This window comes from Pleurodeles waltl, chromosome 8, assembly GCF_031143425.1.
Source record: "Pleurodeles waltl isolate 20211129_DDA chromosome 8, aPleWal1.hap1.20221129, whole genome shotgun sequence".
Classification (NCBI taxonomy): Eukaryota; Metazoa; Chordata; class Amphibia; order Caudata; family Salamandridae; genus Pleurodeles; species Pleurodeles waltl.
In genome coordinates, this window is record NC_090447.1 from 83,548 (window position 1) to 104,818 (window position 21,271).

The window sequence follows — 21,271 nt, forward strand, 5'->3', positions numbered from 1 at the left end:
GCCAGGTCCAGTTATCCCTTATTAGTGTAGAAGGGGTGTTTCTAGCAGCTTAGGCTGATAGAAGGTAGCTATGGCAAAGCAGCTTAGGCTGAACTAGGAGACATGTAAAGCTCCTACTATACCACTGGTCTCATCTGCACAATATCATAAGAAAACACAATACACAGTACTAAAAATAAAGGTACTTTATTCTTATGACAATATGCCAAAAGTATCTCAGTGAGTACCCTCAGTATGCGGATAATGTTATATACACAAGATATATATACACAAACCAAAATTATAGATATAATAGCAAAAGGAAGTAATGCAAGCATTGTAAAATTACAGTAGATTGCAATAGGAGCACATAGGTATAGGGGCAACACAAACCATATACTCCAAAAGTGGAATGCGAACCACGAATGGACCCCAAACCTATGTGAGCTTGTAGAGGGTCGCTGGGACTGTAAGAAAACAGTGAGGGTTAGAAAAATAGCCCACCCCAAGACCCTGAAACGTAGGTGTAAAGTGCACCTACTACCCCCAGAGAGCACAGAAGTCGTGATAGGGGATTCTGCAGGAAGAACAAACACCAGCAATGCAACAACAGTGGATTTCTGGACCTGAGTACCTGTAAGACAAGGGGACCAAATCCAATAGTCGCAAAAGTGTGGAGAGTGGGCAGGACCCAGAAAATGCCAGCTGACGGTGCAAGGAAGCTGCCACCTGTTAGAAGAAGCTTGGAGTTCTGCAAGAACGAAGAGGACTAGGAACTTCCTCTTTGGAGGATAGATGTCCCACGTCGTGAAGAAGCTTGCAGAGGTGTTTTCCACGCAGAAAGACTGCAAACAAGCCTTGCTAGCTGCAAGGGTCGCGGTTAGGGTTTTTGGGTGCTGCTGTGGCCCAGGAGAGACAAGGATGTCGCCACTTGGATAAGGAGACAGAGGGGGTGCCAAGCAAGTCAGGAAGCCCTCACAGAAGCAGGCAGCACCCAAAGAAGTACCTGAACAGGCACTTAGAAGAAAAGTGAACTGGAGTCCACCTGAAGTCACAAAAGGGAGTCCCACGACGCCGGAGGACAACTCAGAAGGTTGTGCACTGCAGGTTAGAGTGTCGGGGACCCAGGCTTGGCTGTGCACGAAGGAAATCCTGCAAGAGTGCACAGGGGCCGGAGCAGCTGCAAATCACGCGGTACCCAGCAATGCAGTCTAGCGTGGGAAGGCAAGGACTTATCTCCAACAAGCTTGGACTGAAGAGTCACTGGACTGTGGGAGTCACTTGGACAGAGCTGCTGAGTTCCAGGTACCACGCTTGTCGTGCTGAGAGGGGACCCAGAGGCCCGGTGATGCAGTCTGTGGTTGCCTGCGGTTGCAGGGGGAAGATTCCGTCAACCCACAGGAGATTTCTTCAGAGCTCCTGGTGCAGAGAGGAGGCAGGCTACCCCTAGAGCATGCACCACCTGGAAACAGTTGAGAAAGCCGGCAGGATGAAGCGATACAAGGTTGCTAGTAGTCGTCTTGCTACTTTGTTGCGGTTTTGCAGGCGTCCTGAGCAGTCAGCGGTAGATCCTTTGGCAGAAGGTGAAGAGGGAGATGCAGAGAAACTCTGGTGAGCTCTTGCATTAATTATCTGAAGAATTCCCCAAAGCAGAGACCCTAAATAGCCAGAAAAGGAGGTTTGGCTACTTAGGAAGGAGGATTGGCTACCAAGAGATGTAAGAGCCTATCAGAAGGAGCCTCTGACGTCACCCACTCAGAGCAGTCCAGTGTGCCACAGACACCTCTGTTTCCAAGATGGCAGAGGTCTGGGACACACTGGAGGAGCTCTGGGCACCTCCCCTGGGAGGTGCAGGTCAGGGGAGTGGTCACTCCCCTTTCCTTTGTCCAGTTTCGCGCCAGAGCAGGGCTGGGGGATCCCTGAACTGGTGTAGACTGGCGTATGCAGAGATGGGCACCATCTGTGACCATCCAAGCATTTCCAGAGGCTGGGGGAGGCTACTCCTCCCCAGCCTTCACACCTATTTCCAAAGGAAGAGGGTGTTACACCCTCTCTCAGAGGAAGTCCTTTGTTCTGCCTTCCTGGGACAGGGCTGTATGGACCCCAGGAGGGCAGAAACCTGTCTGAGGGGTTGGCAGCAGCAGCAGCTGCAGTGGAGACCCCGGAAAGCAGTTTGGCAGTACCCGGGTTCTGTGCTAGAGACCCGGGGGATCATGGAATTGTCCCCCCAATGCCAGATTGGCATTGGGGTGACAATTCCATGATCTTAGACATGTTACATGGCCATGTTCGGAGTTATCATTGTGACGCTGTACATAGGTAGTGACCTATGTACAGTGCACACGTGTAATGGTGTCCCCGCACTCACAAAGTCCGGGGAATTTGCCCTGAACGATGTGGGGGCACCTTGGCTAGTGCCAGGGTGCCCACACACTAAGTAACTTTGCACCCAACCTTCACTAGGTGAAGGTTAGACATTTAGGTGACTTATAAGTTACTTAAGTGCAGTGGTATATGGCTGTGAAATAACGTGGATGTTATTTCACGCAGGCTGCACTGGCAGGCCTGTGTAAGAATTGTCAGAGCTCCCTATGGGTGGCAAAAGAAATGCTGCAGCCCATAGGGATCTTCTGGAACCTCAATACCCTGGGTACCTCAGTACCATATACTAGGGAATTATATGTGTGTACCAGTATGCCAATGTGAATTGGTAAATTTAGTCACTAGCCTGTTAGTGACAAATTTGGAAAGCAGAGAGAGCATAACCACTGAGGTTCTGGTTAGCAGAGCCTCAGTGAGACAGTTAGGCATCACACAGGGAACACATACAGGGCACATACTTATGAGCACTGGGGCCCTGCCTGGCAGGGTCCCAGTGACACATAGACTAAAACAACATATATACAGTGAAATATGGGGGTAACATGCCAGGCAAGATGGTACTTTCCTACACATCTTTACTATGAGGTTTGGGAACAAGCACCACTGGGCTAGCCCAGGGACTTTCAGAAGGCTGAATCACTCCCAGATCTAACATTTTCTGTGCCTCTTGTTTAATGTAGTCTCTGACATGGTCAGGCTGCCTATAAATCTTACTTTTGACAGGCAAACTGTCTCCAGTGTCGATTCTGTGCTCACACCAGGTAGTTGTACCTGGGATCAGTGACAACAGGTCAGAGAACGTATCTAAGAGATTTATGCAGCTGTCCTTCTGCTCAGCAGTAAGGCAATCTACAAGCACAACTCCCTCCACTAAGCCATCGGCTTCAGTGGTGGAGAAGAGGTCAGGGAGAGGGTCACTCTCTTCTTCCTGCCACTCAAACATAATAAGGTTTCAGACGGTTGACATGAAGCACCCTAAGGGGACTTCTGGCAGTGCCCAGGTCTACCAAATAGGTGACCTCACCTTTTTTTTCCACAATGAGATGGGGTCCACTCCATTTGTCCTGGAGTGCTCTTGGGGCCACAGGGTCCAATACCAACACCTTCTGTCCTGGGTGGTACTGAGTCAGGATAGCCTTCTGGTCATGCCATTGCTTGTGGAGTTCTTGGCTGGCCTGAAGGTTTTTACTGGCCTTTTTCATGTACTCAGCCATTCTTGATCTTAGGCCAAGTACATAATCTACAATGTCTTGCTATTAAACCTCTCAACCAGGCCATTATTCTGTGGATGATAAGGAGTAGTGAACTTGTAAGTTACACCACACTCCTTTCGCATAGCTTTGAGGTATGCAGACATGAAGTTACTACCTCTGTCTGACACCACTTCCTTATGGCTTGGCAGGTCACACAGAAGTGACACACTTCCTTGGTGTCCTCTGACATATGAGGCCAGTGAAACAATGGAACAAGTCTGTCCCAAGTTTTACTCTGGCCCAAATGCCCAGCCAAAGGTATATAATGTGCCAAAGTCAGAAGAAACTCCGTATACTGCAAAGGGATGACCAATCTCCTGGCTGCTCCAGGTTTAGGGTGCCTTACCTAAGTGTAGAGAAGGTTATCTTCCCAATAGACTTTATGGCTTTCAGTGATATCTCAATTCTGCTGTTTGACAGCTTGCTGTCTTAAACCCTCTAGTGTGGGACAGGTCTGCTGTGCCACACTCAGCTCTTCCCTATCAGGCCCCCCTGCACCCAAAAGTTCAGCAGTGTCTGCTGTCAGCTCATCTGGTGTAGGTTCTGCACAGGAGAGGATTCCTCTTCCTCAAAAGGGGAATCTTCTGGGGAGGGAGGGATAGTAGTCAAGGATTTACCATTTCTACCCCAGGCTTTTGGGAGCACCTGGTCCATTTTTCCATGATCCAAGTTTCCCTGTCCTCCTTGCTTCTGGGCCTGAGCCCTTGCGAAAGCAAAGATATGCCCTGGGATGCCCAGCATTGCTGCATGAGCCTCCAACACCACTTCAGCCCAAGCTGTGTCTCCAAATCATTGCCTAGTAAGCAGTCTGCAGGTAAATCAGTGGCTACCACAACTTTCTTTGGACCAGTAACTCCCCCCAGTTGAGATTCACAACAACCACGGGGTGGCTAAGAGTGTTGTTAGGAGCATCAGTCACTTGGTACTGCTGACCAAGTAGGTGTTGTTCAGGTTGAACCAATTTCTCAATCACCATAGTGATACTGGCTCCTGTAACCCTGTAGGCCTCAACCTCAACACCATTTATTAGGGGAAGTTGCTTGTACTTACCCATATTAAATGGACAATCAACCAAGGTGGCAAAGCCAATGCCACCATCAGAGACTAAAACAGCCTCTGTGGTCTCCCTAACAAGACCAACCCCAACTACATTACCAATGGTGAGTCCAGCTATACCCTTTGATTGGCTATTTGTAGTATTCTTCCCTCCACCACTGCTATTACTAGGGGCACTAGAGGACGCAGTTGGGGTTTTGGTAGTGGGAGCCTTGGTGTTTTTCTTTGGACAAGTGGAATCACTTGCCCAATGGCATTTACTTTTACATAAATAACACCATGGCTTGTTTTGATTGTTTGAAGAGGATTTGGACCCACCTCCCCCAGAGAATTTTTGTGGGCCTGATGAAGACTCAGAATTCTTTTTATCTTTGTCCCACCCTTGTCAGAAGACTTACCATCCTTCTCCTTGCCATCCTTGTCACCACCTATATGAGCTTTTCTGCTCACTCTTGTTGTGACCCATTTGTCTGCCTTCTTTCCCAATTCTTGGGGAGAGGTCAGATCTGAGTCTACCAAGTACTGATGCAACAAGTCAGACACACAATTATTCAAAATATGCTATCTCAAGATAAGATTATACAGGCTTTCATAGTCAGTCACCTTACTGCCATTAACCATCCCTCCAAGGACTTCACTAAACAGTCTACATAGTCTGTTCAGTCTTGAGAGGACTCTTTTCTGGTATCTCTGAACTTTATCCTGTATTGTTCAGTGGTTAAGTCAAATCCATCTAAGAGTGCATCTTTCAAAACTTTGTAGTTGTTGGCATCACTCTCCCTGACAGTAAGGAGTCTATCCCTACCTTTGCCAGTGAAAGATAGCCACACGATAGCAGCCCACTGCCTTTGAGGGACCAACTGTACCATACAGGCCCTCTCAAGTGCAGAAAATCACTTGTTTATGTCATCCCCCTCCTTGTAAGGGGGGACAATCTTATGCAGGTTTCTTGAATCTGTTTCTCTAACAGGATGACTATCAAGAATACTGCTGCTGCCACCATGGGGAAATAACCCCGATTTCTGTCTTTCCCTCTCTACATCTAGAGACTCCCTGTCTAAGGCCAACTGCTGCTGTCTCAGCTTCAGTCTGGCCTCTTCCAACATCAGCTTTCTGAGTTCCCTGTCTAGGGTGTTATCCTCAGGGTGGGAGGCTTGGGAATTCTCTGATACAGAGGTAATGTGGGAATAGGCAGAAGTAGACCTATCTCTAACTGCCTGAACTCTAGTTACCTGGCCTTTTCTTTTGGAGTGAAAGGTGCCCTACTAGTGTGTGACCCCCCTACCACTACCAGCTTCACTAGATGGCCTGTTTATAGAAAGGTCTTTGGAAGTCCCCTCCCCAGAGTCCTCAGGGCCCTCCCTTGATTCTATCTGGGTACCTTCCTCCTCTACCTCCTGATCTTGGGTTTGACCAGATTGGTTCTGGTCACTTTCAAGCAAAAGACTAAGGAGAAGATCTTTGGTAGGGTTCTTACCAATCCCTAAACTTCTTTCTATGCAGAGACCCCTCAAACGTTTAAAGTTTAAATTGTCATTGGTTGTCTGCACAGCTTTGGGAGTGGCCTCTACTACAGAGATAGTTGTAAGAAAGAGTTTAGGATAGAGAGAAAAAAGTTTAGAAACTTTTAGAGAAAAGAGAACAACGTTTTCAAACTTTTCAAAACTTTTTAGAAACTTTTCAAAGTTTTTAGAAAGAAATTTAAACTGTTTAGGTTAACTGTGTATATTTCTAAGTATTTAGAAAAAAAAATTGTTATGAAAGGCACCAATGACAAAGTGGTAAAACAGTTACAAGTACTTATGCCACCGCTGCACCACCAATGTAGGAGGCTGGCCTGGCTTATAGCGGGTACCTGATGGTACTTACACCTTGTGCCAGGTCCAGTTATCCCTTATTAGTAGATTAGTAGTGTTCTATCAGCTTAGGCTGATAGAGGTAGCTATAGCAGAGCAGCTTAGGCTGAACTAGGAGACATGCAAAGCTCCTACTATATCACTTATATCATATAGGTACTATATCATAAGAAAGACAATACTCAGAGTTACTAAAAATAAAGGTACTTTATTTTAGTGACAATGTGCCAAAAATATCTCAGAGGATATACTCCCTTAGGAGGTAAGGAAAATACATAAAATATACACACAAACCAAAATCAGGTAAGTAAAACAATCAGAAAGTAGTGCAAACGCTGTAGAATACAATTGGATGCAATAGGCCTAGGGGCAACACAAACCATATACTAAGAAAGTGGAATGTGAACCACAAATAGACCCCTAGGCTAGTGTAATGTGTAGAGGGTCACTGGGAGTGTAAGAAAACACTAAGGGTGTCCAAGATACCCCACCCCAAGACCCTGAAAAGTAGGAGTAAAGTACTACTATTTCCCCAGAAACACACTAAACTTGTGATAGAGGATTTTGCAAAGACCACAACAGACTGCAAAGCACTGAAGACGGATTCCTGGACCTGAGGACCTGCAAAGGAAGGGGACCAAGTCCAAGAGTCGTGAAAGTGTCCAGGGGGGCAGGAGCCCACTAAACCCCGGATAAAGGTGAAAAATGGCTGCCTCTGGATGGAAGAAGCTAAAGATTCTGCAACAACAAAAGTTGTTAGGAACTTCTCCTTCATGCAGAAGATGTCCCACGGAGTGCTGGAGGATGCAGTGATGTTTCACTGGCAAAAGACCGCAAACAAGCCTTGCTAGCTGCAAGAGTCACAGTTCAAGAAAAGGGGTGCTGCCCGGGCCCAGGAAGGACCAGGATGTCGCACTTGGGAGAGGAGACAGAGGGGGCCCTCAGCAACGTAGAGAGCCCACGCAAAAGAAGGCAGCACCCACAGAAGTCCTTGAACATGGGTTCAAGAAGACTGAACACGGCAGTTGTCTCAACACTGCAAAAGAGGGTCCCACAAAGCTGGAAATCAACTCAGGGAGCTGAGCATTGCAGGACAGAGTGCTGGGGACCTGGGATTAGCTGTGCACAAAGGATTCCTTGGAAATGTGCACAGAAGCCCTAGCAGCTGCAGTTCATGCGGTGCACAGGATTACTGTCTGGAGAGGGGAGGCATCCTCCAAATTTGGACAGTTGGACCACTGGACAGCCTCGGTCACTTGGGGCCACCACTTGTGTTCCAGGGGCCAAACTCGTCAGGATGAGAGGGGTCCCAGAGTACGGGTGTCGCTGAAGTTTGGTGCCTGCTGGAGCAGGGGGAAGATTCCATTGATCCAGGAGATTTCTTCGTGGCTTCCAGTGCAGGATTAAGGCAGGCAGCCCCCAAAGCATGCACCACAAGGAAACAGTCGAGAAAGTCGGCAGGATTAGTCGCTACAATGTCGCTGGTAGTCTTCTTGCTACTTTGTTGCAGTTTTGCAGGCGTCCTGGAGCAGTCAGCGGTTGATCCTTGGCAGAAGTCGAAGAGGGAGATGCAGAGGAACTCTGATGAATTCTTGCAGGTCGTCATCCGAGGAAAAGCCCAATGGAGAGACCCTATATAGCCCTCAGAGGAGGATAGGCCACTGAATCAGGTAAGCACCTATAAGGAGGGGTCTATGGCGTCACCTGCTGGCACTGGCCACTCAGAGGCCTCCAGAGTTCCCTCACACCTCTGGATTCAAGATGGCAGAGGTCTTGGACACACTGGAGGAGCTCTGGGCACTACCCCTGGGGTGGTGATGGAAAGGGGAGTGGTCACTCCCCTTTCCTTTGTCCAGTTTCTCGCCAGAGCAGGGACTGGGGATTCCCTAAACCGGTGTGGACTGGTTTATGCAAGGAGGGCACCATCTGTGCCCTTCAAAGTATTTCCAGAGGCTGGGAGAGGCTACCCCTCCCCAGCCTTTAACACCTATTTCCAAAGGGAGAGGGTGTGACACCCTCTCTCAGAGGAAATTCTTTGTTCTGCCTTCCTGGGACTGGGCTGCCCAGACCCCAGGAGGGCAGAACCCTGTCTGGGTTGGCAGCAGATGTAGCTGCGGAGAAAACCCCAGAGAGCTGGTTTGGCAGTACCCGGGGTCCATAGTGGAGCCCCGAGGGTGCATGGAATTGGCTCCCCAATACCAGATTTGAATTGGGGGGACAATTCCATGATCTTAGACATGTTACATGGCCATGTTCGGAGTTACCATTGTGAAGCTACACATAGGTATTGACCTATACGTAGTGCACACGTGTAATGGTGTCTCCGCACTCACAAAGTCCAGGGAAATGGCCCTGAACTATGTGGGGGCACCTTTGCTAGTGCAAGGGTGCCTTCACACTTTGCACCTAACCTTCAGCAAGTGAAGGTTAGAGATATAGGTAACTTATAAGTTACTTTAGTGCAGTGAAAATGGCTGTGAAATAATGTGTGCGTTATTTCATTCAGGCTGCAATGGCAGTCCTGTGTAAGGGTTTGTCTGAGCTCCCTATGGGTGGCAAAGGAAATGCTGAAGCTCATAGGGCTCTCCTGGAACCCCAATACCCTGGGTACCTCAGTACCATATACTAGGGAATTATAGGGGTGTTCCAGTGTGCCAATTAAAATTGGTAAAAATGGTCACTAGCCTATAGTGACAATTTTAAAGGCAGAGAGAGCATAAGCACTGAGGTTCTGGTTAGCAGAGCCTCTGTGACACAGTTAGTCACTACACAGGTATACACATTCAGGCCACATACTACGAGCACTGGGGTCCTGGATAGCAGGATCCCAGTGAGACAGGCAAAAACTGACATACAAGTAAAAATGGGGGTAACATGCCAGGCAAGATGGTACCTTCCTACAATGTCGACACGGGGTACTAGGACCACATGCACACCAGGTGCATGTGTGGTCATTGGACACTGCTTCCGGTCACTAGATATGGAGGTGAGGTTAAGGGCAACCGTGGGTACTACTGTTCAGCACCTAGGGTGGACGGGCGTGCCTGTCAACCTGCCGGCGAATGTGACAGAAAGAAAGAAAGAATAAAGAAATTACACCCCTACTGGTCTCCTGTGTCGTCCTGTGGGTGAGGGGATCAGGGCACGACAATGGCCTCCGAAAACTGGTTCAATCAATCAATCAATCACTGGATTTATAAAGCGCTCTACGTACCGATGAGGGTTGTCAAGGCCCTGGGGGGTGGGGGGACGGGGCGCTACCGATCGAAGAGCCAGGTCTTGAGGAGTCTTCTGAAGGTGAGCAGGTCCTGGGTCCGTCGTAGGTTGGTGGGGAGGGTGTTCCAAGTTTTTGGGGCGAGGTATGAGAAGGATCTGCCGCCGGAGGTCTTTCAGCAGTGGTTTTCAGCTTGTTTTACTTGGCACCGTGTGACAGCAGCTTCTCACCAGGTGACAATGTGAAGGGAGCTGATATCGTGTGTCACACGGTTGCACCGCGAGTTAGCAGGTCTGGGCATCGGTAACTCCAAAGGTGGGGAAAAAAATGGGTAACTGCAAATTGGACTCTGAAGGTACTTTTAAAATGGAAATTTCCTGTAAGAAGCAGTACGTTCGGATCCAATCCCTGTGAATTAATATTTTTTCTGTATTTTCACATGAGTTCCTGTGGTTGCTCCAAACTGCTCAAGCATGTAAACATTGTTCGGAAGGAAAGCTTAAATTGTTAAAGGGTAAGGTTGCATTTCAAAAGCGGTAGCCCACTGCCTGACTCCGTAGGGTTGGCCAGCAAGGGGAGGCTCAGGCCTTAATGTCCTGGTGTACATCACTCACCTCTCCACCACAAGTCATGATAGAAAGAAGGACCTACCGGGCACAAGTTTTGGGAAGTGCAGGATCCACTGACGCAGGGTGGAGTCGCCCATGAGGTAGATCAGCTTCCCCTTGACGCAGGGCTCCAGCACCTCCGCGCGCTCATAAGAAGACATGTTGCAGAAGAGTGGCCGCCACACGTTCTGCAAGAAGTAGCCACTGGGGAATGGAGAGCTCATCCCTGGTCTACATTTTTCTTGACAACGTTTTAAAGTTCCTGTAAAAAATCACCACAACAAATATCAGCGGCAAATGAAACAAGCATTCACTAAATAAACTAAAAACTTGAGAAATCAGCATCCCTCTTTAATAGGAAACTAGACTATAATTGTCAGAATATTGTCCAACCTAAATAGTTTCCTAAATATAATCTATATAGATATAGCCTATTGGCGATAGCAATAACACATCTATTTGTGTAACTGTGCACTAGAATACAATATTACGCTGAGGTGATATGTATATGATCCTTAGTTTTACATGTACTCCACTTTTAAGCACCACTGTGCAGGAGACACTTTTTCTGCCCCCTAATTCATGGAGAGATTGCTATTGGATTCCACTGCCTGCTGCTCCCGCAGAAAGGTGCTTGCCCCCCTGAAGGCCTCGGGGCTGGCAGGGCTCCCCTCTGGCGGTGGGCCGCTCAGGGTCATCCCTCAGCACACTAAGGAAGAGGAGAGGGCCTCCGAGGACTGATGTTGTGAGATAGCTGCCCAGGTGTCTCGCTGCATTGCGTTGCATGAAAGTATGATCAATCTCTCCCTTGGTGTTCCAGCTACAGCAAAGGTGTCTCATTAAAAACCAGTGTCTCAGTTAACAAACCTATGGAGTTACTCACACAGTTAACTTACACATGTAATTTACTCCTACTATATGTGTAACTTTCATACTGTTGTCTTTCCACAAAACACAATTCTAAAGATACTCCAAAGAGTAAACTTACACATCTCCACCCCCTGAAATAGGGGGTGAAGCCAGATTTACGGATGTGAGTAACTACTGCAAACAAAAACCAGTATTAACCCAAGCAGCAAACATTCCCGGGGGTCATCAGCCGACATCCTTCTCAGGGTGAGAAAGACGAATGTAACAATATCTGCTCAGAGAGAGGAGGGCACTGGGCAGAGGCTGAATTACTCCTCCGAGTGTCCTGTGACTCGAGGGTAAGAGGAGATCGCGGGTGTGTTTGTGCACACAACAGTAGCTTTGACACTAGATATTCACTGACTGCGGTAGTACTCGCGAGGGAAGGCTCTAGTGCTCTCACTCAGGAAAGCGTGGGGGTTAAAACTCTGTGTCCCTTAGATTTTCTTTCAGACATTTTGGCTACCTGGGTGTCTTCTGTCGGCCCCCGTGAGAGGTTCCCTGTTTGTTCTGCAGAGTTTTAACTTCTTCAGTTAAACTGTGGATCCTGTTAACTGTGCAGTTTCCGACGGTATGTTCGCTCCAGATGCGCCTAAAGCTGTAAAAAGCTCACTCCCCTCACTGGCAGACGCAGGCTGCACCAACCAAGAGCTCTAGGATCAAACAGAGAAAACGCCAATAAAGACAGCGATACTTGAAATAACCCCTAGAACTAGCAGCTGGTGTACGGGACGTACCTGCCTTCACACCAGAGCCACTTGCAGACTTAAATAGGCTTACAGCACAAATCACCTGGTACGTGTCCTCTAGTGCCAGCTGGTCTTTGAGGGAGGGGTGGAGGCAACCACAGGGCCTTGGTCTTTCTTTGACCTTCGTGAGTGACTTCTAGAAACACCAGGACAATGGGGGTGCCTCCTCCTGGAAAGCCCTTGGCCCGGCCTTCGCCCAGGTACGGCCTTTACGAGCAGCCTAGGTGCTGGCGCTATATAGCGCTCCGGGTGTTTGGGGGGGGGGGGGGCAGTTCCCTCCTACCCCGCCTTCCTTCTCGCATTTGCTTCTGGGGCTTCTAGTCCGCAAGGACAGAGTCCTCTGGTGTCTCGATTAAAACCCCAATTGTAATTGCATTTTCATAGCGCATACGTCCCCTGACGAGGCGTTGAAGCACTTTACGCCGGCAGCACTCTGCTCCGGAGCCCACAGGTTAGTAGTTAGTCCAGTATTATTGGTAATTGTTGACTACTGAGATAACTAGTGTGTGTTTAGGATGACCACTCTATGCATTCACTCAGGTTCTCTCTGCTGGATTCAAAGACTCAGAGTTAGCTGTCATCATTACTTCGGGGTGATCTCATGCAGAGGGTTGGTGGGACCCATAGATGGGCTGGAGGAGATTAGGTATTGTCAGGTTGCAGGGGTACGAGTTTCAGAGGCGGAGAGTTGTGGGCTCTTTAAAGAACCACAATAATAGAGGTTAAGGCAAACAGGCTGAGCTCAGCAAGAGAAGGCTAGGCAAGGCAAGGAAAGGAAAGGCAAGGAAAGGAAAGACAAGGTGTAGGAGGCTGGCCTGGCTTGTAGTGGGTACCAAGGGGTACTTACACTCTGTACCAGGTCCAGTTATCCCTTATTAGTGTAGAAGAGGTGTTTCTAGCAGCTTAGGCTGATAGAAGGTAGCCATAGCAGAGCAGTTTAGGCTGAACTAGGAGACATGCAATGCTCCTACTATACCACTGGTGTGATATGCACAATATCATAAGAAAACACAATACATAGATATACTAAAAATAAAGGTACTTTATTTTTATGACAATATGCCAAAAGTATCTCAGTGAGTACCCTCAGTATGAGGATGCCAAATATACACAAGATATATGTACACAATACCAAAAATATGCAGTAATAGCAAAAGGAAGTAATGCAAGCAATGTAAAGTTACAGTAGATTGCAATAGGAGCACATAGGTATAGGGGCAACACAAACCATATACTCCAAAAGTGGAATGCGAACCACGAATGGACCCCAAACCTATGTGAGCTTGTAGAGGGTCGATGGGACTGTAAGAAAACAGTGAGGGTTAGAAAAATAGCCCACCCCAAGACCCTGAAAAGTAGGTGTAAAGTGCACCTATAACCCCCAGAGAGCACAGAAGTCGTGATAGGGGGTTTCTGCAAGGAAGACCAACACCACCAAAGCAACCAAAGTGGATTTCTGGACCTGAGTACCTGTGGAACAAGGGGACCAAGTCCAAGAGTCGCGACAATGTCGAGAGAGGGTAGATGCCCAGGAAATGCCAGCTGAGGGTGCAAAGAAGCTGCCACCAGATGGTAGGAGCTGTGGATTCTGCAAGAACGAAGAGGGCTAGAAACTTCCCCTTTGGAGGATGGATGTCCCACATCGTGAAGAAGCTTGCAGACGTGTTCCCAAGCAAAAAGACTGCAAACAAGCCTTGCTAGCTGCATGGGTCGTGGTTAGGGTTTTTGGATGCTGCTGTGGCCCAGGAGGGACCAGGATGTCGCCACTTGGATGAGGAGACAGAGGGGGCACCCAGCAAGTCAGGGGGCCCTCACAGAAGCAGGCAGCACCCGCAGAAGTACCGGAACAGGCACTTGGAAGAGGAGTGAACCAGAGTCCACCCGAAGACACAAAAGGGAGTCCCACAACGCCGGAGGACAACTCAGAAGGTTGTGCACTGCAGGTTAGAGTGTCAGGGATCCAGGCTTGGATGTGCATGAAGGAAATCCTGAAAGAGTGCACAGGAGCTGGAGCAGCTTCAAATCATGCGGTACCCAGCAATGCAGTCTAGCGTGGGGAGGCAAGGACTTACCTCCACCAAACTTGGACTGAAGAGTCACTGGACTGTGAGAGGCACTTGGACAGAGTTGTTGAGTTCCAGGGACCACGCTCGTCGTGCTGAGAGGGGACCCAGAGGACCGTTGAAGCAGTCTTTTGTTGCCTGCGGTTGCAGGGGGAGGATTCCGTCGTCCCACGGGAGATTTCTTCAGAGCTCCTGGTGCAAGAAGGAGGCAGGCTACCCCCAGAGCATGCACCACCAGGAAACAGTTGAGAAGGCGGCAGGAGAAGCGATACAAGGTTGCAGTAGTCGTCTTTGCTACTTTGTTGCGGTTTTGCAGGCGTCCTGAGCAGTCAGCGGTCGATCCTTTGGCAGAAGGTGAAGAGAGAGATGCAGTGGAACTCTGATGAGCACTTGCATTCATTATCTAAAGAATTCCCCAAAGCAGAGACCCTAAATAGCCAGAAAAGGAGGTTTGGCTACCTAGGAAGGAGGATAGGCTAGTAACACAGGTAAGAGCCTATCAAAAGGAGTCTCTGACGTCACCTGCTGGCCCTGGCCACTCAGAGCAGTCCAGTGTCCCAGCACACCTCTGAATCCAAGATGGCAGAGGTCTGGGGCACGCTCGAGGAGCTCTGGGCACCTCCCCTGGGAGGTGCAGGTCAGGGGAGTGGTCACTCCCCTTTCCTTTGTCCAGTTTCGCGCCAGAGCAGGGCTGGGGGATCCCTGAACTGGTTTAGACTGGCTTATGCAGAGATGGGCACCATCTGTGCCCATCAAAGCATTTCCAGAGCCTGGGGGAGGCTACTCCTCCCCAGCCCTGACACCTTTTTCCAAAGGGAGAGGGTGTAACACCCTCTCACTGAGGAAGTCCTTTGTTCTGCCTTCCTGGGCCAGGCCTGGCTGGACCCCAGGTGGGCAGAAACCTGTCTGAGGGGTTGGCAGCAGCAGCAGCTGCAGTGAAACCCCGGGAAAGGTAGTTTGGCAGTACCCGGGTCTGTGCTAGAGACTCGGGGGATCATGGAAGTGTCTCCCTAATGCCAGAACGGCATTGGGGTGACAATTCCATGATCTTAGACATGCTACATGGCCATGTTCGAAGTTACCATTGTGACGCTAAACATAGGTAGTGACCTATGTATAGTGCACGCGTGAAATGGTGTCCCCGCACTCACAAAGTCCGGGGAACTTGCCTTGAACGATGTGGGGGAACCTTGGCTAGTGCCAGAGTGCCCACACACTAAGTAACTTAGCACCCAACCTTCACCAGGTGAAGGTTAGACATATAGGTGACTTATAAGTTACTTAAGTGCAGTGGTAAATGGCTGTGAAATAACGTGGACTTTATTTCACTCAGGCTGCAGTGGCAGGCCTGTGTAAGAATTGTCAGAGCTCCCTATGGGTGGCAAAAGAAATGCTGCAGCCCATAGGGATCTCCTGGAACCCCAATACCCTGGGTACCTCAGTACCATATACTAGGGAATTATAAGGGTGTTCCAGTATGCCAATGTGAATTGGTGAAATTGGTCACTAGCCTGTTAGTGACAATTTAGAAAGCAGAGAGAGCATAACCACTGAGGTTCTGATTAGCAGAGCTTCAGTGAGACAGTTAGTCGTCACGCAGGGAACACATACAGGGCACACTTATGAGCACTGGGGCCCTGGCTGGCAGGGTCCCAGTGACACATACACTAAAACAACATATGTACAGTGAAATATGGGGGTAACATGCCAGGCAAGATGGTACTTTCCTACACAAGGCAAGGAAAGGAAAGGCAAGGAAAGGAAAGGAAAGGAAAGGCAAGGAAAGGAAAGGAAAAGCAAGGGAAGGCAAGGGAAGGAAAAGAAAGGAAAGGAAAGGAAAGGAAAGGAAAGGAAAGGAAAGGCAAGGAAAGGAAAAGCAAGGAAAGGAAAGTCAAGGAAAGGAAAGGAAAGGAAAGGAAAAAAAAAAAGGAAAGGAAAGGAAAGGAAAGGAAAGGAAAGGAAAGGAAAGGAAAGGAAAGGAAAGGAAAGGAAAGGAAAGGAAAGGAAAGGAAAGGAAAGGAAAGGAAAGGAAAGGGAAGGCAAGGCAAGGAAAGGAGAGGAAAGGAAAGACAAGGAAAGGCAAGGCGTGTAAATGAAAGGAAAGGAAAGGAAAGGAAAGGCAAGGCAAGGAAAGGAAAGGAAAGGAAAGGAAACGCAAGGAAAGGCAAGGCAAGGCAAGGAAAGGAAAGGAAAGGAAAGGAAAGGAAAGGAAAGGAAAGGAAAGGAAAGGAAAGGAAAGGAAAGGAAAGGAAAGAAAAGGAAAGGCAAGGAAAGGCAAGGCAAAGCAAGGCAAGGCAAGGAAAGGAAACGAAAGGAAAGGAAAGGAAAGGAAAGGGAAGGAAAGGAAAGGGAAGGAAAGGAAAGGAAAGGTGTTAGAAATGGTGTCTCTGGTTGGCAGTCAGTTTGCACTTTGTCCAAGCAGGGACACTCACTCTAGTGAGGGTAAGGGAGGTACACGCCTAGGATAACCCCTGTTCACCCCCTTGGGAGCTTGGCACAAGCAGTCAGGCTTATCTCAGAAGCAATGTGTAAAGTATTTGTTTAAACACATACAGTAACACAGTGAAAAGACCACAAAATCACTTTCAGTTTAGAAAAACAGCCAATATTTGGGCAACACAAGACCAAAACGACAAAAATCCAACATACACAAATAAAGTTATGAATTTTCAAAGATTAAATTTCAAAATAGTGCTTAGAAACACAAATGCTGCAATTTGGTGTCATCACGGTGTTGGAAATGGCCTTTTTACAGGGTCACCCCTAAACCTTTTGCCTTCCTCCTCCTTTTTTTCTGACCTAATTTTTGCTGGCTTTAGGACTCTGCACACTTTACCACTGCTAATCAGTGTTAAAGTGCATGTGCTCTCACTCTAAAACCTGGTGATATTGGCCCATACCTAATTGGCATATTTAATTTACTTGTGAGTCCCTAGTAAAGTGCACTGAATGTGCCCAGGGCCTGTAGATTGAATGCTACCAGTGGGCCTGTAGCACTGAATGTACCACCCACATAAGTAGCCTCTTAACCTTGTCTCAGGCCTGCCATTGCAAGGCCTGTGTGTGCAGTTTCACTGTCACTTCGACTTGGCATTTAAAAGTACTTGCCAAGCCTTAAACTCCCCTTTTTCTACATATAAGTCACCCTTGAAGTAGGCCCTACATAACCCATGGGACGGGTGCTATGTAGGTAGAAGGCATGACATATACCTGTGTAGTTTATATGTCTTGGTAATGTAAAACTCCTAAATTTGTTTTCCTCTACTGTGAAGCCTGCTAAGAGAAGTTGCTTGGCTGTCCAAAGGACTCACCTGACTGCTTTGCTGTAAAAAAAATGCTGCCTTGCTGTTGCCCTGCTGCCTTGCTGCCCTCTGGCTCGGCTGAGAAGTGCTCTCCAAGGGCTTGACTTGGGCTTGCCTACTGTTTCCTGAAGTCTCAGGGCCAAAAAGACTTCATCTCTGCAAAGAACTCCTTACGTGGCAAAACTCGACACACAGCCTGCCAGAATCTACGTATAGCGTTCCCTGCAGTGAGAAAATCACTGCATTGCCGAACCGGAAGGACGCAGCCCAGTTCCCAGAGTGGAGATCGACACAGCGCCAGCGTTGCAACAGGAACTTCGACACACGGTCCACCGGATCGAGCCACTATGATGCAGCCCGATTTCCTGTGAGAGGAATCGACGCAGCGTCTGCCGTGTGACAGAAATTTCCGCACATCGCCCACCGGATCGACGCAGCTCTTTGCCCTGCACGCCCAGGATTTCTCTGCATCGTCGCCAGGGCGTCCAAATACCCCATAACACGAAGAGGATCCAAGTCTGCATGCTAGAAATCTACGCAAAGCCCTTGCTGCGTGGAAAAACATTGACGCATTGTCTGTGTGCGCCCGGAGAAACCGACGCACACCTCCCCGTGTCCTGTGCAGATAATTTAGACGCAAATCAGGTACTTTGTGCTTGCAAGAAACACTCATTTCTTTTTAAGAACTAAAGACTCTATTTAACATTTTTAACAGTGATATTTCAAAATATATTTATCAAATCTTGATCGTTTTGACCTGCTTTTTTTCAGAGGAATATCTTATATTTTTCTAATCCTGTGTAGTGTCTTTTTTCAGTGTTCCATTGTGTTATTGCATGATTTATTGCACAAATACTTTACACATTGCCTTCTAAGTTAAGCCTGACTGCTCAGTGCCAAGCTACCAGAGGGTGGGCACAGGATAATTTGGATTGTGTATGACTTACCCTGACTAGAGTGAGAGTCCTTGCTTGGACAGAGGGTAACCTGACTGCCAACCACAGACCCCATTTCTAACACATGGCATTGTGACGGAGTAATTCCCAGCAATGCAACGCCAATGGCAACAGTCAAGGAGTCACAAGGACCCGAGGTAAGGTACCTTGTGAAAATGAGGAACCAATCCGGTGCATGGAGTCGGGGAGCGAGGCGTCATTGAATCCAAAGTGGTGCTGGTTCGGGTGCTGCGGAGCAGAGGAGTCAGTGAGGGGTGTTGGGTCCTTACTGTGGAGCAGTGGAGGTGAGGCGGTGTCGGTGCAAGATTTTGGTCCCTTACACTTCCGGGGGGTTGATGTACGGTGGGTCAAGACATTGTGGGGCGACCTCACAGGGTCACGATCATGCCACAGGGCTCCAAGCACCACAGCGGAGTTGGGTGTCATGAAGGTTAGTGATGCGACACTCCGATATCACAAGATCACGGGACGTCAGCAGCTCCTGTGGCGTTGAGCCTGTGATGTTGGTGGGTTCATGGTAGCTCAGCGAGGACCATAGCTTTAGTTGCAGGCGGCGTTGCTGGTTCAGGCAGCGGCGTATGTACAATGTCGTCCGATGATGTTGCACTTGGTTTTTAACCATCTTTCACTTCCAGATGCCCAGGAACTGGAATAAGCACCACCTGGCAAGTTAGAGGCCATAGAAAATGAACCCAGATGCTGGTAGGTGAAGTCTTTGCTGTCCGTGAGACTTGTTAACAGGAGGCAAGCTCAGTCCATACCCATGGAGATTATTCACAAGCAGGAATATACCACAAAGTCCAGTCTTTGTCCTCTTTCTGGCAGAAGCAGCAACTGCAGGCCAACCCAGCAAAGCACGGTCACAGGCAAAGAGGCAGTACTCCTCCTCCAGCTCTTCAGCTCTTCTCCTTGGCAGAGGTGCATCTTGATCCAGAAGTGGTCTAAAAGTCTGGGATTTTGGGTCCACTACTTTTACTCCTTTATGCCTGTTTCTGTTGTTCAAAAGATCCTGCCTTTCCCAGGCCAGGCTCCAGACTCACACCAGGGGTTGGAGACTACATTGTATGGGGCAGTCACAGCCCTTTCAGGTGTAAGTGTCAGCTCCCCCTCCCCACTCTAGCCCAGGAGAATCATCAGGATATGCAGGCTACACCCCAGCTCTCTTTGTGTCACTGTCTAGTGGAGATTCACAAACAGTCCAACTGTCAGTCTGACCCAGAAATGGATACACAAGAAGGCAGAGTCACAGAATGGTTTCAAGCAAAAAAATGCCCACTTTCTAAAAGTGGCATTTTCAAACTGACAATCTAAAAACCAACTTTACCACAAGATGTATTTTTAAATTGTGAGTTCAGAGACCCCAAACTCCAGATCTTTAACTGCTCCCTAAGGGAAACTGCACTTAAAAGATATTGAAAGGCAGTCCCCGTGTTAACCTATTGAGGAGATAGGCCTTGTAATAGTGAAAAACGAATTTGGCAGTATTTCCCTATTTGGACATGTAAAACACACCAGTACATGTCCTACCTTTAACATACACTGCACCCTGCCCATGGGACTACCTAGGGCCTACCTTAGGGATGCTTTACATGTACAAAAAGGGAAGGTTTAGGCCTGACAAGTGGGTACATTTGCCAGGTCGAATTGGTAGTTTAAAACTGTCCACACAGACACTGCACTTTCAGGTCTGAGCCATGGTTACAGGGCTACTCATGTGGGTGGCACAATCAGTGCTGCAGGCCCACTAGTAGCATTTGATTTACAAGCCCTGGGCACCTCTAGGGCACTTTACTAGAGACTTACTAGTAAATCAAATGTGCCAATCATGGATTAGCCAATTACACATACAATTTACACAGAGAGCACTTGCACTTTATTACTGGTCAGCAGTGGTAGTGTGCCCAGAGTACCAAAAACCAGCAAAAACAAAGTCCAACACACAGTCAAAAACACAGGAATCAGAGGTGAAAAGATAGGGAAAACCACACCAAGGATGCCAGGTCTAACATGAGGGAAGTGAAGGAAAAGAAAAGAAAAGGGAAGGAAAGGAAAGGAAAGGAAAGAAAAGGAAAGGAAAGGAAAGGAAAGGAAAGGAAAGGAAAGGAAAGGAAAGGAAAGAAAAGAAAAGGAAAGTGCAGTGCTATAAGGACCTTTTATCTAAAAAGACCAGTCATGTTTTGGTTGTGAACATGATGACATATTTAAAAAAATCAAATGCCTCAGGTATGGCGGGAGAGGCAGTGGTGTAACGTAAAACAACGAGGCCCCCCTGCAGAATGTGATTAGGGCCCGCAGAGTCTCCCTCCTCTAAGTTAGGATGGGTCCACTCTGATGGGTTAAGGGGTCCCTAAAGGGATTTGGGGCCCTCCTGCCCCGCAGAGGTTGCAGAGGTCTGTGTTATGTCCTTGGGAGGGCACTTGAGGATATAATAAATATTAAAACAAACTTTGTTTTATTTGATATACTTTTCCTATATGTCGCATTAAGCAGTGCTCACCATCCCACTTCTATCCAGGCTCCAGGAATGCGCACAGGCTCATTTAAAGAGGTTTGTATGGATTCAGGATTTAAACTGTATCATTATTATGTACTAAATGTCCCTTTTTTAGGCCGCAAACTAACAGAGCTGCCTGGTTTGCTAAAGATAGCTTGGGAACATTCAGAAAGTTGACCTAGGAATGCATCCTGCCCTTTGCTTGCCATTGGCTTGGTGGTTTGTACCTCACATTTTCTTGCATTCCATTTGCTGGCTTTATTTGTTTTATGCTGTCCAGCTTGACTTCAAACCTTCCCTTCTCAAAACCTTATTTACAGTATCCTTCAGAGTTCTCCCTTTCTGTAGACAGGCCTTATCTCAATTCTTATCTCATCACATTTGCTGAGTATTCAAAGAACAAGGTCAAATGTCAAGGGCTGTCTTCTGAGGACGCTTGTTTAGTTTTCT

The 21,271-nt window shown here is 48.1% G+C and overlaps 1 protein-coding gene across 1 annotated transcript in view; it reads right to left on the reverse strand.

Annotated features, from left to right (window-relative positions):
* LOC138249647 (NXPE family member 1-like) overlaps positions 1 to 21,271 on the reverse strand; it is a 266,774-nt gene that overhangs the window by 66,721 nt on the left and 178,782 nt on the right. The window contains exon 5 of the mRNA XM_069203592.1: positions 10,392 to 10,610. Coding sequence (XP_069059693.1) covers positions 10,392 to 10,610 — 219 coding nt within the window. The remainder of the gene's footprint in view (positions 1 to 10,391; positions 10,611 to 21,271) is intronic.